General features: G+C 46.0%; 1 protein-coding gene across 1 annotated transcript in view; it reads left to right on the forward strand.

Moving 5' to 3' along the window:
- Nucleotides 1-25,559, forward strand: part of LOC136157348 (ATP-binding cassette sub-family A member 17-like) — a 90,020-nt gene extending 64,461 nt beyond the window's left edge. The window contains exons 19-30 of the mRNA XM_065919266.1: nucleotides 1,413-1,686; nucleotides 1,851-2,055; nucleotides 2,616-2,835; nucleotides 6,089-6,247; nucleotides 10,383-10,561; nucleotides 11,203-11,328; nucleotides 14,943-15,137; nucleotides 22,759-22,946; nucleotides 23,902-24,072; nucleotides 24,304-24,494; nucleotides 24,631-24,704; nucleotides 25,182-25,559. Of these exons, the coding sequence (XP_065775338.1) occupies nucleotides 1,413-1,686; nucleotides 1,851-2,055; nucleotides 2,616-2,835; nucleotides 6,089-6,247; nucleotides 10,383-10,561; nucleotides 11,203-11,328; nucleotides 14,943-15,137; nucleotides 22,759-22,946; nucleotides 23,902-24,072; nucleotides 24,304-24,494; nucleotides 24,631-24,704; nucleotides 25,182-25,559 (2,360 nt within the window). The remainder of the gene's footprint in view (nucleotides 1-1,412; nucleotides 1,687-1,850; nucleotides 2,056-2,615; nucleotides 2,836-6,088; nucleotides 6,248-10,382; nucleotides 10,562-11,202; nucleotides 11,329-14,942; nucleotides 15,138-22,758; nucleotides 22,947-23,901; nucleotides 24,073-24,303; nucleotides 24,495-24,630; nucleotides 24,705-25,181) is intronic.

Raw genomic sequence — 25,559 nt, forward strand, 5'->3', positions numbered from 1 at the left:
GGCAGGAAGCAGGCCCATTGCTCCCTGCAGTGAAGCCATGTGCTTCCACGCTACGTGATGCTCTCTGAAGTCAGAATATGTGGCTAGAAGCCTCAGAAAGAAATCTGTAAAAAGTAACAGGAAAGGGAAAGTTCCTAGAAATGGGACCAAGTTGTGTCTTTCTAGGGACTAAAGCATGTCCAAAAATGAAACAAATGTTCTGTTATGTTTGAAGGTGTTGAGAAGAGATTTACACTTCTGCCAAGGGAGTTTGTGGGTGATTGGTGATAGATGGGACAAAAACTAAGCAGGTGAGAAAAGGAGAATAGTGTTTCCTTCAGAGGGGCACAAGTGTACAGAAGAAAGAAACATGTCCTGGTGTGCTACTCGGTTCAGCTGTGAATAATTTATACTTTTTCATAGTGAATGTCAAAACTGACTACTGGTTAAACTGAATTTATGATACAACTCTGGGGCAGGTGGGGAGGGGTGGGGAAGGCCCTAGGAGGTGGGGATAGTCCTCTAAGAGAGCTAAGTCCTTGCTTCCGAGATAGGCTGTCAGTAGAGAAATGGACTATTTAGCGATCCTGAGAAACGGGACTGAAAGACTTCAACGTGGTTGCCCTGGTGAGCAGGAGCCAGGGACAGTGATGCAGAAGGCCATGGCACTGCCATCTCCCATTGTAAGTTTTGTATAATTATTTGATTTTTAAAATTATATTGATGTGTTATTTTAATTTAAAATGAAAATTTTCAGGATTTATTTTTAGTAAAATATAAGAGATCAGCTGCAGAAATGGTTGGGATTGTAGTGCTTTACCTCTCCCAACCTTGGTTTCCTCACACTGCCACTGGAGGGTCTCCAGGGGAGTGCCCATCACAGGTGCTTCACACTGCAACACTGGCATTCGGTAACCCTCAACCACCAGTACAGTGATCATTCCAGCGTAAAAATTCCAGGGTTCTTGGTCAGTCAGCCTGTGTGCTAGAAGTGTGGTGATGAACAGTTCTCAGAGAGCTCCTCACCCAGAGGTCTTGTGGATAAGCAGTAGTGCAGAGGAACAGTCCGTGATGGTCACACAGACATAGCTTAGCCTCAGAGGGTCAGAGGGCGCTTCTGAGCTCAGAGCCTGTGGTGTGCATGGGGATTGCACAGCAGGGAAGCCTGAAAGATGCCTGGGCAAGACTGTTCACTGCCGCTCCAGTCAATGAAAGGAAAACTTTCTTGAGGCCCCAGGCCTGAGGGGCTCAGGCAGGAGGCAGCCCTGCAGGCCCAAGTGGATGACCAGAAGTCAGGGCACGGCCCCGACAGGAGGACCCCACTGGGGATGTGTGTGGGGCTTGGTAAGGAGAGAGATGTTCAGGAGGAGCCGTGGTCCTCCCTGCCTCGAGAGTCCGTGGTGCAACCCGCTCAGTGGTCTGTTCTCTTCCAGGCCCAGTGGAAGCATTCCTCCTGAAAAAGTTAGAGGAGGAACCCGAGGTCTTTGACCAGAACTACCTGGTGGCCATTTCTTTTGACGACATGGGGAACCACACCATCGTGACAGCGATGTTCAACAACCAGGCGTACCATTCCATGGCCCAGGTGCTGGCGTTGGTCGATAACGTCCTGTTCAAGTTGCTTTCTGGGCCCCAGGTGTCCATAACGGTCCTGAACCACCCTCAGCCTCAGTCAAGCTTGGAGACCGCAGAGGACATCTTGTATGAGTATGTGCAGCTTTCCTTCCTCCTCGCTGAGCGTCTCCTGTTACCGCCAGCTTCCTCCCTTTTTGTCTCTTTGTTTTAATTACAAGTTGTTATTTTGGAATATGGTTGCTTTGACCAGTTCTACTTAAATGACTGCCTCTCTCCTTATATCCTGCCTTTAACAGGGGCCCTAAAGGACATTATCTTGTCATCAACTTGCTTTTTGGAATGGCTTTCCTTTCGAGTTCCTTTTCCATCTTGACAGTCAAGGAGAGAGGCCTCAAGGCCAAGCAGGTCCAGTTCATCAGCGGCGTCCATGTGGCTACATTCTGGCTCTCCTCTCTGCTTTGGGACCTCCTGTCCTTCCTTGTCCCCAGCCTGCTGCTGCTGGTGAGCTGAGTTGTGAGGGGTCCCTCCTCCCAACCCCCTGTGTCTAGGGGACCGGCCTTGGGGCCCCTGCAAAGAACCAGGACCCAACCAGACATTTAGGCTGGCAGCTCTGCCCCTGATGGGCCACATGGCTGTGAATGCAGCTTCCTCGCTGACCCTTAGTAAAAGGTGATTCCCGTCCCAGCGTCATTAGGAGCGGGGTGGGGGTGGGGGTGGGGGGGCCCTGCTCTAGGGTCTCTAGGTGGTGACTTCCAGAGAGTTGCTGCCTTAAACTGGTAAGACAGTACCCTGGGGATGGGTGTTTACATTCCAGAAGTAGCCCTCCAGGGCACAGAGGGGTACAGTCTGGAGCACGTCCTCCCTGGTTCTGCCTCTGCTCCTCATCTCACTGCACTGGTATCCTCTGCACGGCCAGAGGAGTGAGGGACGGGCAGTGCTGCTGGAGTCCTGCCAACACCTTGTTTACCTTATTAAGAATAACTTGAGATTATTGTATCCTTTCTCTCATGCTTAGGGCTGACTCTGAGTGACTTCTCCAAACTCTGCCCCACTTTCCCCAGGTGGTGTTTCTATACTTCAATGAGGACGCTTTTACACACAAGGAGAATGTCCCAGCTGTCTTCTTGATGCTGATGCTCTATGCCTGGGCCATCATCCCCTTCATCTACCTGACCAGCTTCTGCTTTGACAATGCGGGGAACGCCTGTGTCAAACTCATCATCATGCTGACCTTTCTGAGCATTGGCCCCTTTGTTCTTGTCTCGGTCACAAGTGAAAAAGGTGAGGCCCATCAGGTCTACACATCACACAGCTTTAACCATCCCTCTGGCAGCCACACAACTCATGCCTGCGAGAGCATGTGTCTTCAGGGGCCTGCCTGAGGCTCTTCTCAAGAGTGGTCATTGGAAGAGCCCCAAACAGTCAGTGTTGCAGACACGCACCTCCAGGGGGACAGACACTCAGCATAGGCAGCAGTGCGGACAGACGTCATAACTGGGTGCTGCCTGGATGAGGCACACACTGAGCTCGGAGCTAGGGGGTCCGTGAACAGAGACCATAGGAAGCCTGGAGGGATGGGGACATCCATATCATCATTAAGGTGTTGATTACATTGGCAAAAACACTTGTCAGAATCATCATACTGTCCACTGACGGTCACGCACTTCACTGAAACAGGTTACTCCTCAGTTTGAGAGAAGGTAATAAGAGACTTCTGTAGAATTCCATGAAGAAGAAAAACTTTGGAAACAAGAAAGATCTGATTGCCAAAATAAGAATTTAGCAGAGGGGTTGGAAAATAAAGGCAATGAATTTCCCAGAAAGTAGAACAAAAAGTTAAGAGAAATAGAGAAGTTGAGAGAAAAGGCAGGTAATGTGACAGTAAAGGCAGGAGATGCTATTTGTATTCAATTTATTAATTGAATTAGCCTTATTAGCCTTCCAGAAAAAGAAAACAGGAAATCAGGTTGAGGAAACTACCCAAGAAACAAAACAAAATTTCCCAGAGTTGAAAAAAGCAGACTTCAAGATTGAAAGGATTTATCAAATGTCCGACACTGAATGAAGAGAGACCCAAACACTTCCTGAAAGACACAGCTTTCTCTACTGAGTTCTGTCGTCAGGCAGTGGGGGGACAGAGCAAAGACAACTTGAGTTGGGCAACAGCAATTGAACCCATACCCGACTTTCTTGGAAAGTTAGTAAGGATCTCAGCCAACAAAGTGCAGGAGTAAATCGAAGAAGGAAGAAAGCACAAGAGTCAGAAGAGGATGGACCCCACCCCGGAGTGTGGCAGAGAAGATTCCTCAAGTTGGAGGACTAGGTAGGGGTGGTTTGTGACCTCTCCTCTGGTTTTACCCAGTGTTGGAGTAGGACCAGCAGAGAAGGAAGGAAGGAAGACAGGCGAATAAGCAGGAACTGTGAATACCTGTCCCTGTGATCACAGGTGGGATTGCTGAGCACTCCTCTCCTGGGCGTCGGAAGATGGCCGCTGACCTGGGAGGGTCTGGGAGCCGCTGGGGCTGGCTGTTCCTCCCAGGCGGGGCTTCAAGACTGCCTGCTGGTTAAGTCTCTCTCTCCCACCCAGGAGCCACAGAGCTGAGTTCGGGCAGTTTCCCCGCTCCCCTCTACTTCAGTCTCCAGGGTAGATTTGTACATTTAGATTTCTACAGAGAGAGCATTAAGAGGACATGAGCCACTGTGCCTCTTCCCCAGGGCCATACCTACCCCCTCTGCAACTACCCACTGGGGCCTGGTCTCCGCAGGTGCAACTCTCTGATCACCAGAGCCATGACCTTGATGCCTCAGCCACAATGTGAAGCCACGACTTCTGAGCTGTGCCCCCAAACCGCGCTTCCAGCCCCACAGGTGGACCCTGGCTCTGCTGCTCAGTTACTGAGTCCTGGTCCAGGAAATGTTAGTCTGGAGACCTCCCATCCAAGTTCAACTCCCTGTATGTCACAGTGGCTTCCACTGACAGGAATTTCATAAACTGATCCCCCAAGGCTGTACTACTCTAAATCCAAGCCCTGAGAGTAGAGTCTGTTTTCATATGAAGACTCTGTTCAGCCTCTCTTCAGGGAGTCTGAAGAAAGTCACGTGTCCCCGGGCTGTCTTCCTTGCAGGCCCCCCTGATTTGGAGTGGGTGGCGTAGCAAGTCATGAAGCCTGAAATGAAAACTCTAATCCCACCTGCTTGTTGGTGGAGATGTGTTGTGGTTTGTGCAGGGCGGCAGCTGGCGACACGTGGAGTGGCCAGGGGTTAGCACCAAACAGCCTGTGGGGTGGGAGAGGGCTGTAAGCGCAGCCCCGCTGCAGGTCCGTTCCCATGCAGCACACCGAGTTCATCCTCTTACAGATTAATTTGCTTGTGGGTAGCATAGTTATTTCACAGAGCAGTTGTGTTTATTTGTTGTAAATATTTAAAATATTTTAAATATACCAAAGGTTATTTATAACCTTGTTTGTTATTTCTTCAATTAATACTATAGCATAAAAAATTGGCTTCTCTAATCTCTAAGAGGCCCCAGTTTCTGTATTTGTTTTAGAACCAGACAACTTACTGACCTCTCCTTTATTTCTTTTTTCTAATTGAAGTATAGTTGTTTTACAATGTTGTGTTAATTTTTGCTGTACAGCAAAGTGATTCAGTGATTTACACATATATACATTCTTTTCCATTATGGTTTATCATACAATATTGGCTGTAGGTCCCTGTTGTGTCCAATAGGGCCATGGTGCTTATCCATCCTGTATGTAATAGTTTGCATCTGCCTACCCCATCCCTCCCACAACCCCCTGCCCTTTGGCAACCACAGGTGTGTTCTCCATGTCCTTGAGTCTGTTCTCTTTTCTTCTTTCTTTTTACCACAAAGCTTGTGGGATCTTAGTTCCCTGACTAGGGATTGAACCCATGCCCCTTGCATTGGAAGCACAGAGTTCTAACCACAGGACCACTTTGGTTGATTCTTGTGGCTTTTCTAGGTATGTGATAATGTACAGCATCTGCAAATAATGGTGGTTTTGTCTCCACAAACTGTCCACACAGGAGCTGTGTTCTCCTTATCTACTTGTAAGATGACACTCTAATAAATCCAAAGCTGGTCCCCCGGCCTTTCCTGTCTGGTCCTAACTCATTTGTAAGCCTCCAGCCTTCAAAGCCATGACTTCCACAAGTGCATCCCCCTACTGCAGCCATGCCCGTGCTGGTTTTCTCACACACACCAAGCTCTTTCTGACTTGTCTGCATAAACAGTTGGAATAGAAGTAAAATGACTTCAGGAAGCGCTGCAAAAGAAAAATAGTTATAGCTTAGAGGCTAGGTGACTGCCTCAGGAGAGGGAACACTGGGAGTCAGGGAGAACCTGATTTCTGATCTTGGGCCTGGGAGTGTGACGAGTGGAGACAGATAAAGCCACAGGTAGAAAGAACAAACCCTTTATACAGGAGAAGAGGCCCAGTGGGCCTAGAGAGTCGCTGGGGATGTACCCACTTCTTCCTGAAAGAAGGGTTAATATTTTCTGTTCCCCTCACAGAACTTGGCTACACAACAATCTCAGACTCCCTGGATGACATGTTCCTACTACTTCCAGGCCATTGCCTGGGGATGGCTTTATCCAACCTGTACTACAACTTTGAACTGCAGAAGTTTTGCAAGGCCAAGAGCTTAGACTATGTTGAGTGCAGTAAAGTTTGTGAGTATGACAAACAGACTTTTGTTAATTACATTTGTTTAAAATTTTTACAATGTGTTGGTTTCTGTGTTAATTACATTTTATTAAGATATAATTCATATAAAATTCACCCTTTTATAAAGTATACAATTCATTGGTTTTTGGGATATTCACAAGGTTGTGCAACCATCACCACCATCTGATTCCAGAACATTCTCGTCACCTGGAATAAAGAAATGTTCCATCCATTAACAGTCACTTCCCATTTCCTTTTCCCCCAAGCATCTGACAGGTGATAATCTACTGATTGGGCTGTTCTGGGCATTTCTTGTAAATGGAATCACTGTGTGACCTTTTGTGTCTGGCTTCTTTCACTTAGAACAGTATTGGTAAGGTTCATCCAGGTTGTGGTGTGCATCAGTACTTTGTTCCTTGTTGTGGCTGAATAATATTACATTGTATGGATGGACTACTGTTTGCTTATTTGTTCTTCAGCTGATGGACATTTGGATTGTTTCTATGTTTTGACTATTATGAATAATGCTGCCATGGACATTCACATACAAATTTTTGTGTGAACCAGTTTTCAGTTCCTTTGATTATATACTTAGGAGTAGATTTGCTGAGTCTTATGACTGTATGTTTAGCTTTTTCAGGAAGCACCAAACTATTTTCCACAGTGGCTGCACCATTTAACATTTCACCAGCAACATATGAGAGTTCCAATTTGTCCACATCCTTTCCAACACCTTTTAAAAGCAGTTATTTTCTTTAAATGTGGAAAAATATGTGAAGTTTACCATTTTAACCATTTTTAAGTGTGCAGTTCGGTGGCATTAAATACATTCACACTGTTGTGCCATCACCACCATCATCTCCAGAACTTTCTTCAACTTGCAGAACTGAAATTCTGAACCTGCGAAACACTAACGGCCCCACCCTAGCCTCTAGCTACTACCATTCCACTCTCTGAGTTGGGCTACTTTAGTTGCCTCACATGAAACATTTAATTCCTTTCTCATTTCCTCTTGGGTATAGTCAATAGCTATTTTCTTTGTGGTTACCATGGGAATTGCATTTTAACATCCTTAACATTCTAATTTGAATTTGTATCAGCTTATCTTCAATAATATAGAAAAACAGCCCTTATGCAGCCCTGTCCCCAATCCCTTTTAATTATTGATGTCACAAGACCTCTTTATCTACTGTGTGCCCAGAACCATAGACTCATTGTTGTTTTTTTCTGCATCAGTTTCTTGAGTTACACAGAAAACAAAAAGTGGAGTTACAAACCAAAGTTACCGCAATACTAGCCATTATAACGTCCATGTATCTGCTTTTGCCAGAGATCTGTGTTAGTTTGATCTGTATGTCCAGATATGGCCGATGTCTGTTGTATATGCATAAACAAAACAACCTCCTTCCATAGTTCTTCAGGCACTCAGTCTATCAGATCTAATCCCTTGAATTTATTTGTTACTTCCACTGTATAATAGTAAGGGATTTGATTTAGGTCTTACCTGATTGGTCAAATAAAAATTGTAAGGAATTTGATTTAGGTCCCTACTTTCTTCAGTTTAAGTCTGAATTTGGCAATAAGGAGTTCATGTCAGTGACGCAAAGGAGAAAAGGAAAGATATACCCATTTGAATGCAGAGTTCCAAAGAATAGCAAGGAGAGATAAGAAAGCTTTCCTCAGTGAGCAATGCAAAGAAATAGAGGAAAACAATAGAATGGGAAAGACTAGAGATCTCTTCAAGAAAATTAGAGATACCAAGGGAACATTTCATCCAAAGATGGGCACAATAAAGGACAGAAGCAGTATGGACCTAACAGAAGCAGAAGATATTAAGAAGAGGTGGCAAGAATACACAGAAGAACTATACAAAAAAGATCTTCATGACCCAGATAACCATGATAGTGCGATCACTCACCTAGAGCCAGACATCCTGGAGTCTGAAGTCAAGTGGGCCTTAGGAAGCATCACTATGAACAAAGCTAGTGGAGGTGATGGAATTCCAGCTGAGCTATTTCAAGTCCTAAAAGATGGTGCTGTGAAAGTGCTACACTCAATATGCCAACAAGTTTGGAAAACTCAGCAGTGGCCACAGGACTGGAAAAGGTCAGTTTTCATTCGAAACCCAAAGAAAGGCAATGCCAAAGAATGCTCAAACTACCCCACAATTGCACTCATCTCACACACTAGCAAAGTAATGCTCAAATTTATCCAAGTGAGGCTTGGATATGTGAACTGTGAACTTCCAGATGTTCAAGGTGGATTTAGAAAAGGCAGAGGAGCCAGAGATCAAATTGCCAACGTCCACTGGATCATTGAAAAAGCAAGAGAGTTCCAGAAAAACATCTACTTCTGCTTTATTTGGAGAAGGCAATGACAACCCACTCCAGTACTCTTGCCTGGAAAATCCCATGGACAGCAGAGCCTGGTAGACTGCAGTTCATGGGGTCGCTAAGAGTCGAACTCGACTGAGCAGCTTCACTCTGCTTTATTGACTACGCCAAAGCCTTTGACTGCGTGGATCACAACAAACTGTGGAAAATTCTTCAAGAGGTGGGAATACCAGACCACCTTACCTGCCCTCTGAGAAATCTGTATGCAGGTCAAGGAGCAACAGTTAGAACTGGACATGGACCAACAGACTGGTTCCAGATCGTGAAAGGGGTACATCAAGGCTGTATATTGTCACCCTGCTTATTTAACTTATATGCAGAGTACATCATGCGAAATGCCAGGCCGGATGAAGCACAAGCTGGAATCAACATTGCCAGAAGAAATATCAATAACCTCAGATATGCAGATGACACCATCCTTATGGCAGAAAGTGATGAGAACCTAAAGAGCCTCTTGATGAAAGTGAAAGAGGAGAGTGAAAAAGCTGGCTTAAATCTCAACATTCAAAAAACCTAAGATCATGGCATCTGGTCCCATCACGTCATGGCAAATAGGTGGGGAAGCAATGGAAACAGTGAGAGAATGTATTTTCTTGGGCTCCAAAATCACTGCAGATGGTGACTGCAGCCATGAAATTAAAAGATGCTCGCTCCTTGGAAGAAAAGCTATGACCAACCTGGACAGCATTTTAAAAAGCACAGACATTACTTTGCCGACAAAGGTCGATCTAATCAAAGCTATGGTTTTTCCAATAACCCTGTATGGATGTGAGGGTTGAACTATAAAGAAAACTGAGCGCCAAAAAATTGACACTTTTGAACTGTGGTATTGGAGAAGACTCTTGAGAGTCCCTTGGACTGCAAGGAGATCCAACCAGTCCACCCTAAAGGAAATCAGTTCTGAATATTCATTGGAAGGATTGATGCTGAAGCTGAACCTCTGATACTTTGGCCACCTGATGTGAAGAACTGACTCATTGGAAAAGACCCTGATGCTGGGAAAGATTGAAGGCAGGAGGAGAAGGGGATGACAGAGGATGAGATGGTTGAATGGCATCACCAACTCAATGGACATGGGTCTGGGTGGACTCCGGGAGTTGGTGATGGACAGGGAAGCCTGGTGTGCTGCAGTACATGGGGTCGCAAAAAGTCGGACACGACTGAGTGACTGAACTGAACTGAAACAAAACAAATGAATTGGAGAAGATAATCCATAGTATCAGTCTACTTGTATTTTAAAAGATTATATCCAGAGAGTATGGAAGTATTTTATATATATATATATATACACACACACACACATAAAACAGCTGTAGGGAGAGGAGAAGTACCTTGACTCTACCTCAGACGTGTCTCTTTTTTCCAATGAGTGTGTATTATATAATTTGAAAATACATGTATTTAAAAGAAAATTTGTAGGCAAATCAGATTAAAATAGGAGACTTGAGGCTGCTGAGTGTTTCTGCATGAGTGGTCAGTTGAAGTTACAGGGTGATTAATAATTAATAAAAGAATCAAACATATAAATAGTTTGCATTTCAAGTAACTGTCATATGGACAGGAAGAAGTTTTTTTACTTTACTGCATAATTTTTGCTAAACATTGGTTCCAGCAAGAAAAGCAGAATACTGTATATGTTTCCCATCTGCTGGGGTGAAGTGACCACACTGATGACAATAATGCGTTTGTTATCGTAGGAATCTAGCTGCTCTGTGTAATCAGATCGTGTCCGTTTGTCCCATTGTAGCAGAGGGCTATGTGGTCCAGGAGGACATCTATGCCTGGAAGTCTCTCGGGATGGGGAAGTACCTGACAGCCCTCGCCATCTCAGGGCTCGTGTACCTCATTCTGCTTTTCCTCATTGAAACCAATGTCTTATGGGAACTGAAAGTCAGGTTTTCTGGCCTCTACTGGAAGCAAAAATTGGTGAGTGAGTCTAAGTGTAAGTCTGTAAGGACAGGTAAGGGGCTGGCTTCACAGCTTAATTCCTGCAGTCTGCAGTGACCTTGATTCTCTGAGTCAGAGGGCCTGGAGATCGTGTAACCCACCCTCAGGGCAGAGGGGTTACTGAGGTCCCCAGGACCCCGGGCCCTGAGGGTGGAAGGGGGAAGAGCATTGGCCTGGGCCCTGTGACCCTGGGCAGCCATGGACTACCTAAAACTAGTCAACTTGTAACACCTCTCCCCCCAGTCATTCAGGAGCCAGATAGGAGAAAGGTCTGTTGTGTCAGTTCTTGACCTGAATATCTTCCAGTGGCAAAGCACCTCCCCCACCCCCATGATCATGGAAATCCTGTAGAAAATAAGATTTGTTGTATCTTGACACTTCTGGGCTTCAAGTCTTTTTTATTTTCTTTAAAAACCAATGCTTTCCTGTCCAGCGTATCACAGTCGTGTCAGCATGCACTCAGTCCTGCCTGCGGCTTTCCCTCAGAATGGGTGGTGGTGTGCAAATGGGAGCTGGCGTGGCTGGGGCACCTTCACAACGTTACGGGGAAGGACCTTTATGTCTCCCTCCTATCCTTGCAAAAGCACTTACACCTGCCATCCTTATCTTGGGAAAAACAGGTTGTTTTGCAGAATGCAAAGTCTGTGCCTGGAGATCAAGATGTGGAAGAGGAAGCAAACATGATCAAGAACTCTTGGGAAGATCTGTGTAAGAAAAACCCACTGGTCCTTAAAGAACTATCTAAGGTAAAGTCCGATGTAGCTTGAAAAGCATTACTTTACTTTTCATCCCCGTTACTCTTGGGGATCCTTGTGTAGGGAAGCAGCCATCATGGCTCCAGGACCCCACCCACTGACTTGGAGTACAGTGTAGTGCCCATTTATCAGCAGCTTTGCTTTCTGAGGTTTCAGCTACCTGCGGTCAACCATGGTCCAAATATTAAATGGAAAATTCCAGAAATGTCATTTCATAAGTTTTAAGTTGTGTGCTGTTCTGGGTAACGTGGTTAACTCAAACCGTTTCACTCCGCCCCTTTGTCCTGCTTGTCCATAGTTTCATCACTTAGTTGCCAGCTCAGATATCTGATCCAATATCGCAGTATCAAGTACTTGTACTCAAGAACTTCTCATTTTACTTACCCCAAAGCCCAAGGGTAGTGATGCTGGCAGTTCGGATATTCTCTTACTGTGCCTAATTTATAAGTTACACTTTGTCAGAGGTATGTATGTATAGGAGAAACATAGTAAGTAGAGGGTTCTGTGGTGTCCATGGTTTCACGCCCCCACTGGGATTCTTGAACCAATATCCCCAGGGATAGGGGGACTACAGCATTGGCAGAGGATTCAGATGAGTTTCAATGGGAAAGACTCAGAGAGAGGTTTCCTCTGTGAACAGATGGCATCTGAGCTCATTCTTGCACCCAGAGACAGCAGGTAGTGCCTCAGTCCCCTATTGTCTTCTGGGGGCCCGAGGACAAGGAGGCCTGGGATGGGAGGGGCACCGGAGCCATGGATCCCCAGAAGCCCTCAAGGTTGGATATGATTGAGTCTCTCCTGGATCTAGAAAGCAGTCTGTGGAGGAGCCAAGGAGGGGATGTGGGCTCTGAAAGCCCACAGCAAGCCTGCTAATCTCCCTGAGAGCCCGTGGGGACTATGCTGAGAGATTTTTCAGACAGCCAGGAATGTACACACACTCACACACACGCACACAGACATGCACGCGGAGAGGGAGGAAGGGAGACAGAGACAGAGAGAGTTGTTTCCCTATAGTTACTAGCGGTTAAAAAGCCCCCAGAATCAACCTGCCTGACTTCAGGCTCTACTACAAAGCCACAGTCACCAAGATAGTATGGTACTGGCACAAAGACAGAAATATAGATCAATGGAACAAAATAGCCCAGAGATGAATCCATGCACCTATGGACACCTTATCTTTGACAAAGAAGGCAAGAATATACAGTGGAGAAAAGACAATCTCTTTAACAAGTGGTGCTGGGAAAACTAGTCAACCACTTGTAAAAGAATGAAACTAGAACACTTTCTAACACCATACACAAAAATAAAATGGATTAAAGACCTAAACACAAGACCAGAAACTATAAAACTCCTAGAGGAGAACATAGGCAAAACACTCTCCAACATAAATCACAGCAGGATCCTCTATGACCCACCTCCCAGAATATTGGATATAAAAGCAAAAATAAGCAAATGGGACCTAATTAAACTTAAAAAGCTTTTGCACAACAAAGGAAACTATGAGCAAGGTGAAAAGACAGCCTTCAGATTGGGAGAAAATAATAACAAACAAAGCAACTGACAAAGAATTAATCTCAAAAATATACAAACAACTCCTGCAACTCAATTCCAGAAAAATAAATGATCCAATCAAAAAATGGGCCAAAGAACTAAACAGACATTTCTCCAAAGAAGACGTACAGATGGCTAGCAAACACATGAAAAGATGCTCAACATCACTCATTATCAGAGAAATGCAAATCAAAACCACAAAGAGGTACCATTACACGCCAGTCAGGATGGCTGCTATCCAAAAGTCTACAAGCAGTAAATGCTGGAGAGGGTGTGGAGAAAAGGGAACCCTCTTACACTGTTGGTGGGAATGCAAACTAGTACAGTCGCTATGGAGAACAATGTGGAGATTCCTTAAAAAACTGGAAATAGAACTGCCATATGACCCAGCAATCCCACTCCTGGGCATGCACACCAAGGAATCCAGATCTGAAAGAGACACGTGCACCCCAATGTTCATCGCAGCACTGTTTATAATAGCCAGGACATGGAAGCAACCTAGATGCCCATCAGCAGATGAATGGATAAGGAAGCTGTGGTACATACACACCATGGAATATTACTCAGTCGTTAAAAAGAATTCATTTGAATCAGTTCTAATGAGATGGATGAAACTGGAGCCCATTTTACAGAGTGAAGTAAGCCAGAAAGATAAAGAACATTACAGCATACTAACACATATATATGGAATTTAGAAAGATGGTAATGATAACCCTATATGCAAAACAGAAAAAGAGACACAGAAGTACAGAACAGACTTTTGAACTCTGTGGGAGAAGGTGAGGGTGGGATGTTTCGAAAGAATAGCATGTATATTATCTATGGTGAAACAGAACACCAGCCCAGGTGGGATGCATGAGACAAGTGCTCGGGCCTGGTGCACTAGGAAGACCCAGAGGAATCGGGTGGAGAGGGAGGTGGGAGGGGGGATCGGGATGGGGAATACGTGTAACTCTATGGCTGATTCATATCAATGTATGACAAAACCCACTGAAATGTTGTGAAGTATTTAGCCTCCAACTAAAAAAAAAAAAAAAAAGTGAAGAGTTCATGGTAAAAAAAAAAAAACAAAACTGGAAATAGAACTGCCATATGACCCAGCAATCCCACTTCTGGGCATACACACCGAGGAAACCAGATCTGAAAGAGACATGTGTAACCCAATGTTCATCACAGCACTGTTTATAATAGCCAGGACATGGAAGCAACCTAGATGCCCATCAGCAAACGAATGGATAAGAAAGCTGTGGTACATATACACCATGGAATATTACTCAGCCATTAGAAAGAATACATTTGAATCAGTTCTAATGAGGTGGATGAAACTGGAGCCTATTATACAGAGTGAAGTAAGCCAGAAAGATAAAGACCAGTACAGTATACTAACGCATATATATGGAATTTAAAAAGATGGTAACGATAACCCAATATGCAAAACAGCAAAAGAGACACAGATGTATAGAACAGTCTTTTGGACTCTGTGGGAGAGGGTGAGGGTGAGATGATTTGGGAGAATGGCATTGAAACATGTATATTATCATATGTGAAACAAATCGCTAGTCCAGGTTTGATGCATGAGACAGGGTGCTCGGGGCTGGTGTACTGGGATGACCCAGAGGGATGGGATGGAGCAGGAGGTGGGAGGGGGGTTCAGGATGGGGAACACATGTACACCCATGGTGGATTCATGTCAGTGTATGGCAAAACCAGTACAATATTGTAAAGTAGTTAGCCTCCAATTAAATAAATTTATATATTTTAAAAAAAGGCCCCCAGACACCAGCTCAGGCAACATCAAAGTGGTTTTCTTTGCTTCAAGGAAAGCAGGGAAGAGGCTTATCTTAGAGACCTATGTTCTCAGTGTGTAGGGGCAGGAAGAGAGAAAACCTCCTGAGCCCACTGGGAGCAGCAGCTGGGATGAGAAGGCAGATCCCAGCCTGGATACCTCGGAGTCCTGGGGCCCCGGGGCAGAACTGGAGTGCAGCTGACAACTCCGGGCTGCTGGCTCCAGGCCGCCTCACTGGGTGTCTTGTCTTCTGTCTTGGCTATCTCAGGTCTATTCCAGGAAGGTGCCTCCACTGGCTGTGAACAAGGTTTCCTTCACTGTTCAAGCAGAGGAGTGCTTTGGTCTTCTTGGCCTCAATGGAGCCGGGAAAACTACCATTTTCAAGATACTGACTGGGGAAGAGTCTATCACCTCTGGGGACGCCTTTGTCAACAGCATCAGCCTCAGCTCTGACTTGAGCAAGGTAGGTGGTGACCTGAGACGAGGGGCCATGAACCTAGGGGTGGTGTGGGTGTATCAGGAAGAGGGTCCGCTGAAATACACCTGTGGGTGTTATAGAGGGTTGGGGACAGGGAACTGGAATGAAACCCATCTTTGAAAATTCCAGGTGTCAGATTTATCTCTGACTCCCAGATCCATAGCTCCTTCCTAGACCTCTTCTCTGAGCTCCAAATTGTATATCAAACTGCTTATTCAACATTGCCTTGGAAATGTCCCTGAAACCCAAGGCATCTCAAGCCCGGTGGACCCCCAAAGCCATCAGCTGTCCCCACAAACCGCCGTCTCTTCCCCCCCCCCCCCCGTGCTCCTTGGAGGAGTGAGTGGCACCATCTACCACTGCCCCAGGCACCACTCAGGACACCCAGCCGGCAGCCATGGTCCATGGATGCTCCCTCCCAACAAGCCCTGGAATCTCTCCTCCCTGGCCCTGTGCCCACTGCGCTTCCCGAGCCAAGGCCACTCCTAACTTTGAGCTCAGCTTCCTTGCCTTCTCCGAAGCATTTCTTCTTGCAGGCCTTTCTCTCCTTTACACTCTAGCTTTCCTTTGTTTGCTCCTGTAGCGTCCCCTTTCTTCTGGCTCTTTTCTCACTGACACTTCTTCCTTAGACTCCTGTGGTGGATCTTCTTCCTCCAGCCCATTAGACTGCACTGCTCCCCAGGGCCGCAGCATCAGCCCACTGTCTCTTCCACACACACTGTTCCCACCCCCCCAATCTCATTCTTTATGCTGACTCCCAATATCTTCTGTTTGCTGATGGCTCCCAAGTAGCCACACCCTCAGCCCAATCCCAGTCCTATGTTTCAAACCTGCATATACATCCCTTCTAAACAGCTTGACTCAGACATAGTCAAATTTAGTATATATCCCTCACACCTGACCCTCTTCTTGGAGTCTACTTCCATTATTGGCACCAATTCAGTGAAACAATTTTTCAGTGCCTAGTGTATGCCAACAGTTGTGTAAGCCCAGTGACTCTCACTTGCAAGTTCATGATCTTGAGAACCAGCCGTTGCCATGCAGTGACTTAAGTGGAATGATGGTGGGGGAGTGGGGTCATACAGTGGATTCAATGACAGGCATATGAGGAGACCAAAACTACAGGGGTCTAATCGAAGCTGTACCATTCACAGCATGCACTGTACTAGCTTTACTGTCCATGACCAACACAAAGTTTAGAGAGAAAGCAGAAGAATCAACATGGGCTAGTTGCAGAATCCATGCTCGTAATTATCACTCTCTGTCACCTTTTAGCATACACTGCTTGGCCAAACAACCATAACCAGTATAAGCATCTCATGGCTATGAGTCATTTACTGTTAATTTTAACTTTTGTTATTTTAAAAATTATGGACAAGCCTCTTGGTAATGGCAAATCAAGTAACTCTAATCCCTTTCCTGGTGGTCATTAATAACTAGAAAAATAGAACCAAATTTTGGAAACAGGTCTTTGAAGGATTCAGAGAACTAAAAAGATAGTGAAGACTTATGAGCCAAGAGGTAGAGGAGGACAGGGACCCAGGGAGGTGGCCCATTCAAGGCTGGGTTGCTGAGATCTGAATATTTTTTGCCCTTAGTTTTGAACTGGCCCACACTGGAGTTCAGGATGAGCCTTCTGGGGCATAGGGAGGCCTGGTGCAAGCATCCTTTCCTTGAGTCAGGACCCTGCATCTCAGACGTAGGGATGAACTGTACTTAGACAAGTTCATGCAAGGATTGCAGAACAACCTGGACTCTTATCAGTCCCTGAAATGGAATTGATGTGACTCTAAATCACAAGTGCTCCCAGGTGCCTGGCAGAAGCAAATGTCAGGAGAAGCTGGCAGAAGAGGCTTGCATCCTAGGCCTCAAATGATTTCAGCAAACAACCTGAAATGCAGTGTTTGATGCACATTGAAAAAAAAAATAACCACACACGTGTACCTAAACAGCAACTCCTTCCCGCAAAAAATAATTTAGAATGAAGCATGGAGAATCATAGTGTAGAAAATAAATATACAGAAGAAGATAAGAGACATTGTGGTATACCTTCAAGACAGCCCCTAGTAACCCTCCTGAGATTTACACCCTTATGAAGATCACCCCAGATGGTACCAGGGTTGGTCTGTGTGACTGATGGAATACTGTGGAAGAATTGGTATGTCACTTTTGAGACTGGGTCATGAGGGACACTGCAGCTTCTCTTTTGAGTATACTCCCCTTCACATCACTCACTCTGGGGAAGACTAACGGCCATGTCATGAAGATTCTCAGGCAGCCCTGTGGATCATAAAAAATAATCAGTGCAATAGGAGACAAAGTAAGAGAGAAAAAGGAATATAGAACATATGGGACAAGTAGATAGCCCTAATAAGATGGTAGATTATATTACTAATATAATACCAATTATATTAGTAATTACATCACATATAAATGGATGAAAGACTTCAATTAGAAGATTGAGATTATTAGAGAAGATACTCAAAGGTTAAAACAGAGTTACCATATGACCCAGCAGTTTCACTCCTAGGTATATATATCCAAGAGAACTAAAAAACTGTTAATACATTCACACAAAAATTTGTACATGAATGTTCATAGCAGCATTTTTCACAGTAGCCAAAAGGTAGAATCAACCCTGATGTCCACCAACAAACAGATGAATGGATAAACAAAATGTGATCTATCCGTGCGCTAGGATATCATTCAACCATAAAGAAGGAATGAAGCACTGACATACGCTACACTATGAATGGACCTTAAATACGTGATGCAGAGTGAAAGAAGCAGATCACGAAAGGGCACAGATTGTGTGATTCTGTTTATATTGAAACATCCAGAACAGGCAAATCCATGGTGATAAGCAAATTGATAGTTGCCAGGGGTTGGGCGTTCTGGGGAAAATGGGTAGTAACTTTTCATGGATTTGAAGTTTCTCTGGGGAGGAGCGATGCCATGTTATAAAATTGACTGTGATCACGGACCACCAGTGTGAATATACTAAAAGCCACTGAATTGAACACATTTGATGAATGAATTGTATGATACGTGAATTATATCTCAATAAGCTATTACCAAAAAAAAGGAAGAAGGAATGAACAAGCAAAGGAATAAAAGACACCACAAGACAGGGTGAGGGCAGGTGGTCATGACAGACCTACCCACTAGCCTTATCATCACCAGTCATCCATCCAACTTGTTGAAGCTCACTGAGAGGCAAGTACAAATCAGCTCTGTAAACTCAGATTAAAAGGAATGTTACATTTCTTTGTATTATTTAAAATCAGGCGGCATCTGCCTATAAGACCCTCCTCCTGTCTGACTGGCAAGAAACTGGATTTCTGTCTTCCTGGAATCTGTCTGCACATCACCTCCTGGAAATTTGTGAAAATTCATGGTAGGAAATATAGTTCAACATGCTCCTCACTTCACTTTCTCCTAGAAATCCCACATGGATTAATCTCATTAGCAAACTCAAACAAATCCACATCCTTGCTCTCTTCCTTTGTGAGCTTTCTGCTTACCACCCTTTACATGTGCAAGTATTTTTAAACATTCTTTCACATTTCCTAAAATATATTCTTATCACATGTGAAGAGCCGACTCATTGGAAAAGATCCCTGATGCTGGGAAAGACTGAGAGCAGGTGAAGGGGGCAACAGAGGATCAGGTGGTTAGATGGCATCACAGACTCAGTGGACATGAATTTGAGCAAACTCTGGGAGACAGTGAAGGACAGGGAAGCCTGGCGTGCTACAGTCCAAGGAGTCGCAAAGAGTCAGACACAACTTAGCAACTGAACAACAACAACAACAATTCTTTTCAGAATCTGCTGGTATGCCAGAAGTCAACAGTGACTTTTGAGTGTCCACATTCATTTTTGTCAAAGTCATTCACTGTTTCAGAACCATTCAGCTCCACTGTGGGACTTTCCCTGGTCCGTGGGGCCTCCGTGCTCTGAGCAGGGCTCCGTGGCCATCCCATGGCAGTAGGCTTACTCCAGACTCAGGTATGTAAGAAACAGCACATTCCTTAATTTTCTTTGCATCAAATTATAACATTTTCAAGCCTTCTATCCAAAAATTTGTTCACAAAGTTGAAAGCGTATATAGACCAACACTGGAGGTAAAGTTGAAATAATGACTGAAGACCTACCCTTTCTTAAAAGAGTCCAGGCTAAAAGGAATTGATGGGCAAGTCTACCAGCCACCACCAAGCAGTTATTTCCTTCTTGTACATCTCTTCCGACTCACAGAAGATGGGGTGTTACCCAATCTGAAGTGAAAATCATACAAAGACAGTGTCCAACATGAGCCATAGACCAACTTCATATAAGGAAAGCCTTAAGTAAGATATTTAGATAGCTGAGAAAAGAAGAGAAAGGCAAAGGAGAAAAGGAAAGATATACCCATTTGAATGCAGAGTTCCAAAGAATAGCAAGGAGAGATAAGAAAGCTTTCCTCAGTGAGCAATGCAAAGAAATAGAGGAAAACAATAGAATGGGAAAGACTAGAGATCTCTTCAAGAAAATTAGAGATACCAAGGGAACATTTCATCCAAAGATGGGCACAATAAAGGACAGAAGCAGTATGGACCTAACAGAAGCAGAAGATATTAAGAAGAGGTGGCAAGAATACACAGAAGAACTATACAAAAAAGATCTTCATGACCCAGATAACCATGATAGTGTGATCACTCACCTAGAGCCAGACATCCTGGAGTCTGAAGTCAAGTGGGCCTTAGAAAGCATCACTATGAACAAAGCTAGTGGAGGTGATGGAATTCCAGCTGAGCTATTTCAAGTCCTAAAAGATGGTGCTGTGAAAGTGCTGCACTCAACATGCCAACAAATTTGGAAAACTCAGCAGTGGCCACAGGACTAAAGGTCAGTTTTCATTCGAAACCCAAAGAAAGGCAATGCCAAAGAATGCTCAAACTACCCCACAATTGCACTCATCTCACACACTAGCAAAGTAATGCTCAAATTTATCCAAGTGAGGCTTCAACAGTATGTGAACCGTGAACTTCCAGATGTTCAAGGTGGATTTAGAAAAGGCAGAGGAACCAGAGATCAAATTGCCCAACATCCGTTGGATCATTGAAAAAGCAAGAGAGTTGCAGAAATACATCTACTTCTTCTTTATTGACTATGCCAAAGCCTTTGAGTGTGTGGATCACAACAGACTGTGGAAAATTCTTCAAGAGATGGGAATACCAGACCTCCTGACCTGCCTCCTGAGAAATCTGTATGCAGGTCAAGAAGCAACAGTTAGAACCAGACATGGAACAGCAGACTGCTTCCAAATTGGGAAAGGAGTATGTCAAAGCTGTATATTGTCACCCTGTTTGTTTAACTTACATGCAGAGTACATCATGCAAAATGCTGGGCTGGATGAAGCACAAGATGGAATCAACATTGCCAGAAGAAATATCAATAACCTCAGATATGCAGATGACACCACCCTAATGGCAGAAAGTGAAGAGGGCCTAAAGAACCTCTTGATGAAAGTGAAAGAGGAGAGTGAAAAAGCTGGCTTAAAACTCAACATTCAAAAAACTAAGATCATGTGCTCCCTTCGGCAGCACATATACAAAATACTAAGATGGCATCTGGTCCCATCACTTCATGGCAAATAGATGGGGAAACAATGCAAACAGTGACAAACTTTATTTTCTTGGGCTGCAAAATCACTGCAGATGGTGACTGCAGCTATGAAATTAAAAGACGCTTGCTCCTTGGAAGTAAAGCTATGACCAACCTGGACAGTATATTAAAAAGCAGAGACATTACTTTGCTGACAAAGGTCCGTCTAATCAAAGCTATTGGTTTTCCAGTAGTCATGTATGGATGTGAGAGTTGGACCATAAAGAAAGCTGAGCCATTTGAACTGTGGTATTGGAGAAGACTCTTGAGAGTCCCCTGGACTGCAAGGAGATCCAACCAGTCCATCCTAAAGGAAATCAGTTCTGAATATTCACTGGAAGGACTGATGCTGAAGCTGAACCTCTGATACTTTGGCCAACTGATGTGAAGAACTGACCCATTGGAAAAGACCCTGATGCTGGGAAAGATTGAAGGCAGGAGGAGAAGAGGGCAACAGAGGATGAGATGGTTGGATGGCATCACCAACTCAATGGACATGAGTTTGAGCAAGCTCCAGGAGTTGGTGATGGACAGGGAAGCATGGTGTGCTGCAGTACATGGTGTCTCAGAGTCGGACACGACTGAGCCACTGAACTGAACTGAAGATATTGACAATAGAAATTCAGCAGGATATTGAAAGAATAAAAATTACAATTGTCAGGCTAATTCCAGAAATGTAAGTAAGATTTAACAGTAGGAAATCTACCAGTATAAAGCACTACCTTCATAGATGAAAGGAGGAAAATATTTATCAATAGAAGCAGAAAAAGCATTGGATGAAAATTCAGTACCCACTCATGGTTTTTGAAAAAATATTAACAAACTGTCTTGAGATAAAAGAGCTAGAGGTATCATGCTCCCTGACTTCAGACTATACTACAAAGCTCCAGTAATCAAAACTATATGGTACTGGCATAAAAACAGACACATAGATCAATGGAACAGAATAGAGAGCTCAGAAATAAACCCATGCATTTATGGTCAGCTCCCCTGGAAGAGGGCATGCCACCCACTCCAGTATTCTTGCCTGGAGAATCCCATGGACAGAGGAGCCTGGTTTGCTGCAAAGTCATAACAACAAAAACTCGGAAATATCACACATGTGCCTGAATCTTTTATAAACGGCCAACCCAAATCTGAATGATTGAGTCGCAATCAAACTGAGTTGGAATAGGCTTGTGTGCTCAGTTGCTCAGTAGTGTCCAACTCTCTGCAACCCCATGACCAGGCTCCTCTGTCAATGGGATTTTCCAGGCAAGAATACTGGAGTGGCTTGCCATTTCCTTCTCCAGGGGATCTTCCCAACTCAGGGATTGAAAGAAACTGTGTCTCTTGTGCCTCCTCCTTTCGCAGACAGATTCTCTTATCACTGCACTACCTGGGAAGCCCAAGTTGAAATAGGTTTGTATTAATATTTACTGACCAAGCAAGATCTTTAATACATAATATTGAATTAAAATGATAGAATGGTAAAATGGTAAGTGCAGAATGGTAAATAAAGATAATCCAGTTGTGTTTTACGCAGCCATGCAGAAGTCTGGAAGTGCACCTTGATGTGACTGCACCACGCGGGGCAGGCCCCAGACAAGAGACTCCAGCACCCTCACAAAGAAAATGTATTTGTGGGTTACTTGTCTAATAGAAAATATGCTTAAGCGGGAGAAAATAAAGTGTCTTCTTCTGACTATACACTTGAAACGTGACAAGAGATAGGGCAACTTTGGACATTGAGATTTCCTGCCGGGCAGGCAGGATTGTAAGCACTCCAGACCCACGTGCGCCCTCTGGGGTTGGGGTTCACACCAGAAGCCAGTGCTGCATCCAGGCTCCCAAATGTCACTGGTGGCCCCTGGCACACGTGTGTTCACCTGGCACTTGTGGGTGTGCAGGAGGCAGAGGCCAGGCACCTGCCCAGTGGGCAGCTTTCCTTCTGACCCACCTTGGGCTGTGCTCCAACTCCAGGTGCGACAGTGGATCGGCTACTGTCCCCAGGTTGATGCCCTGCTGGACCACATGACGGGCAAGGAGACGCTGGTCATGTTCTCCCGGCTCCGGGGTATCCCTGAGCGTCACATCAGCTCCTCTGTGGACCAAATTCTTGATGACTTGCTCATGTACACGTACGCCGACAAATTGGTGAGGACATACAGGTGAGACTCGGGGCTCCCTCGGCCCTCCCCGTCCTGAAATAAGATGTTCTCTGGTTCTATTTAGTGCTGGGGGGTAGGGCAAGGCCTGCTGGCTCTGTGCCTGGGGGAGCTGTATGGTCCTCACCACTGCACAGGTTTCCAGAGAGGTTTCCATCCTCTGTGAGAATGGGTCAACGGCCTGGGCTGTCCCATGGCCCTGCTTCCTCTGGTTACCTGGCTGAGGACTGGCTGACGCACCACAGCTGTTACTCTTCCTGCTGCTTCACAAGGGCTTCTGACCTGTGGCAGGTTGGCACTGCACGCCCACACTCCCGCACCCTGCTCTGTGCAAGCCGTCTGAGTAGCTGATGTTCTGCTGAAGAGCGTGGGGACTTCCTGGGTCTTCTGTCACCAGTGATCCTAACCCAATTCCAGTTAGCTTAAACAAAGCAAGGCTACTCGGTCCCAAGTCCCAGGCCACCCCTTGAGCTGTGCACAGCGCCCCTGCAGACTGTTAGCAGGACTGGGAGTCAGGGTGCCTAGGAGTTAGAGGATGGTGCCCTCTTTCTTCTGTTAACTTCTGTTTCAATCTTGTTTTCATGTTTCCCTGCATCTTTTGATGATTAAATGAATTAACATTTGGGAAGTACCTTTACATCATAAATGCTATGTGTTTGTTAAAAGAAATGAGCTAAAACAGTTCTATGCCCTTACCCTGTGACACCCATAGAGGCCCTCAGAGGAGATCCACAGACCATGTGCTCAGCCTGGACTGATCCCTATGCCCAGGAGAATGGTTTAGATGCTGAGTAGACAGCTGAGTCTTAGTGTATCCCTGGGGGAGGGTGGTGGGTCATGTTACTGAGCACCCCACCAGGGCGCATGAACACTTTCTTAACAAAGGAAAATGCAAGGAAGATTGCACTACTGGAAACTTAGGGTTGCCAGTCACCCAATTTCTCCCCCTTGGCCCCAGTGGCGGCAACAGGCGGAAGCTGAGTGCCGGCATTGCCCTGCTGGGAGAGCCTGTGGTCATCTTCCTGGACGAGCCATCCACTGGCATGGACCCTGTGGCCCGGCGTCTGCTCTGGGGCACTGTGGCACGGGCCCGAAAGTCTGGCAAGGCCATCATCATCACCTCCCACAGGTCCAGCCAAGATGGGGGCTGTGGGCTGGGTGGGCCAGGAAGGGCTGGGTGGACAGAAGATCTGTCAGCCTCTGGTGAAGAGTCTGTGAGGCGAGTGGGCCACACCCTGAGTGTGGGAATCAGGAACAGCTTGATCTGGGCGTCAGCACTCTCCCAGGTGCACGGTTTTGACGTGGAGGGCGGGCATCAGCATTCCCCGATGCTATATCAGGCTCCGCCCCCTCTCCCCAGCATGGAGGAGTGTGAAGCCTTGTGCACCCGGCTGGCCATCATGGTGCAGGGTCAGTTCAAGTGCCTGGGCAGCCCACAGCACCTCAAGAGCAAGTTTGGCAGCGGCTACTCCCTAAGGGCCAAGATCCGGAGTGACGGGCAGCAGGAGACACTGGAGGAGTTCAAGGCGTTCGTGGGCCTGACCTTCCCAGGTATGTGCCGCAGAGGGCGCCATGCGTCTGTGCATCCCTGAGCACTGGGACGAGAGTCACGATTCCGGGGCCAAGACCACCCTCCCCTGGCCATCCAGCCTGGCCCTCAGGGGGACATGGTCTCTCCTTTGTGCAGGCAGCGTCCTGGAGGATGAGCACCAAGGGATGGTCCATTACCACCTGCCTGGCGATGACCTCAGCTGGGCGAAGGTGAGCACATACCTGGACATCAGGGAGCACACCTCTGATGTTGTGCACTGAGTTCTCTCCAGTGGAAGTCCAATTCAGCCCTGCTGCAACATTCATGTGAATTTCATAGAAAATGTTGATAAGAATATTTGAACTGGAAGGGACCTCAGATATCAGCTCCTCCCGCCCCCTCATCTCACAGAGAGGGGAGCTGACTCAAAGAGGGCACGCCACATGCCCAGGGCACACAGCAAGCCAAGACCCTGTGGGACCTCTGCCTCTGGCACCACTCCCAGCCAGGTCCCTTTCCCTGCGATCACAGACAGCTGAATTCCGCAGGACTGACTGCCTGAGAGGTGGTCGGGGAGCAGCTGAGAGAGGAATGGGCCTCTGGGGGCTGTGTAACAATCTCAAAGACCCTTCCTCTTCCCACCCCTTGCTGCATCCGCCCCCGCTCCCCTGTGCCTGCCATCCACAGCGGCCCCTCCCTTCCCACAGGTGTTCGGCATTATGGAGCAAGCCAAGACGACGTACATGTTGGAGGACTACTCGGTCAACCAGATCTCCCTGGAGGACATCTTCCTGAGCTTCAGCTGCCCTGTGCCCCCTGCCCAAGGGAGTAACAGACAAGAGAGGGCCAAGCCCGCAGACCCCGCATTTCCCAGTCCACCTCTCTCTCCCTCTTCTTCCCAGCGACTGTCTCCACCTCCCACTCCACCCCCTACTCCATGTTCCTCCCAGCATTTCTCCCAGCCTCTCTCCTGGCCTCCCACTCCAATTCCCTTCAGGTCTTCATCCCAGCCACCATCTCTGCCTCGCTCTCCACCTGCCTCCCAGCCTCCCTCGCCACATCCCTCAAAGACTGCCTTGCTGTAA

Source organism: Muntiacus reevesi, chromosome 2, assembly GCF_963930625.1.
Source record: "Muntiacus reevesi chromosome 2, mMunRee1.1, whole genome shotgun sequence".
NCBI classification, from domain to species: Eukaryota; Metazoa; Chordata; class Mammalia; order Artiodactyla; family Cervidae; genus Muntiacus; species Muntiacus reevesi.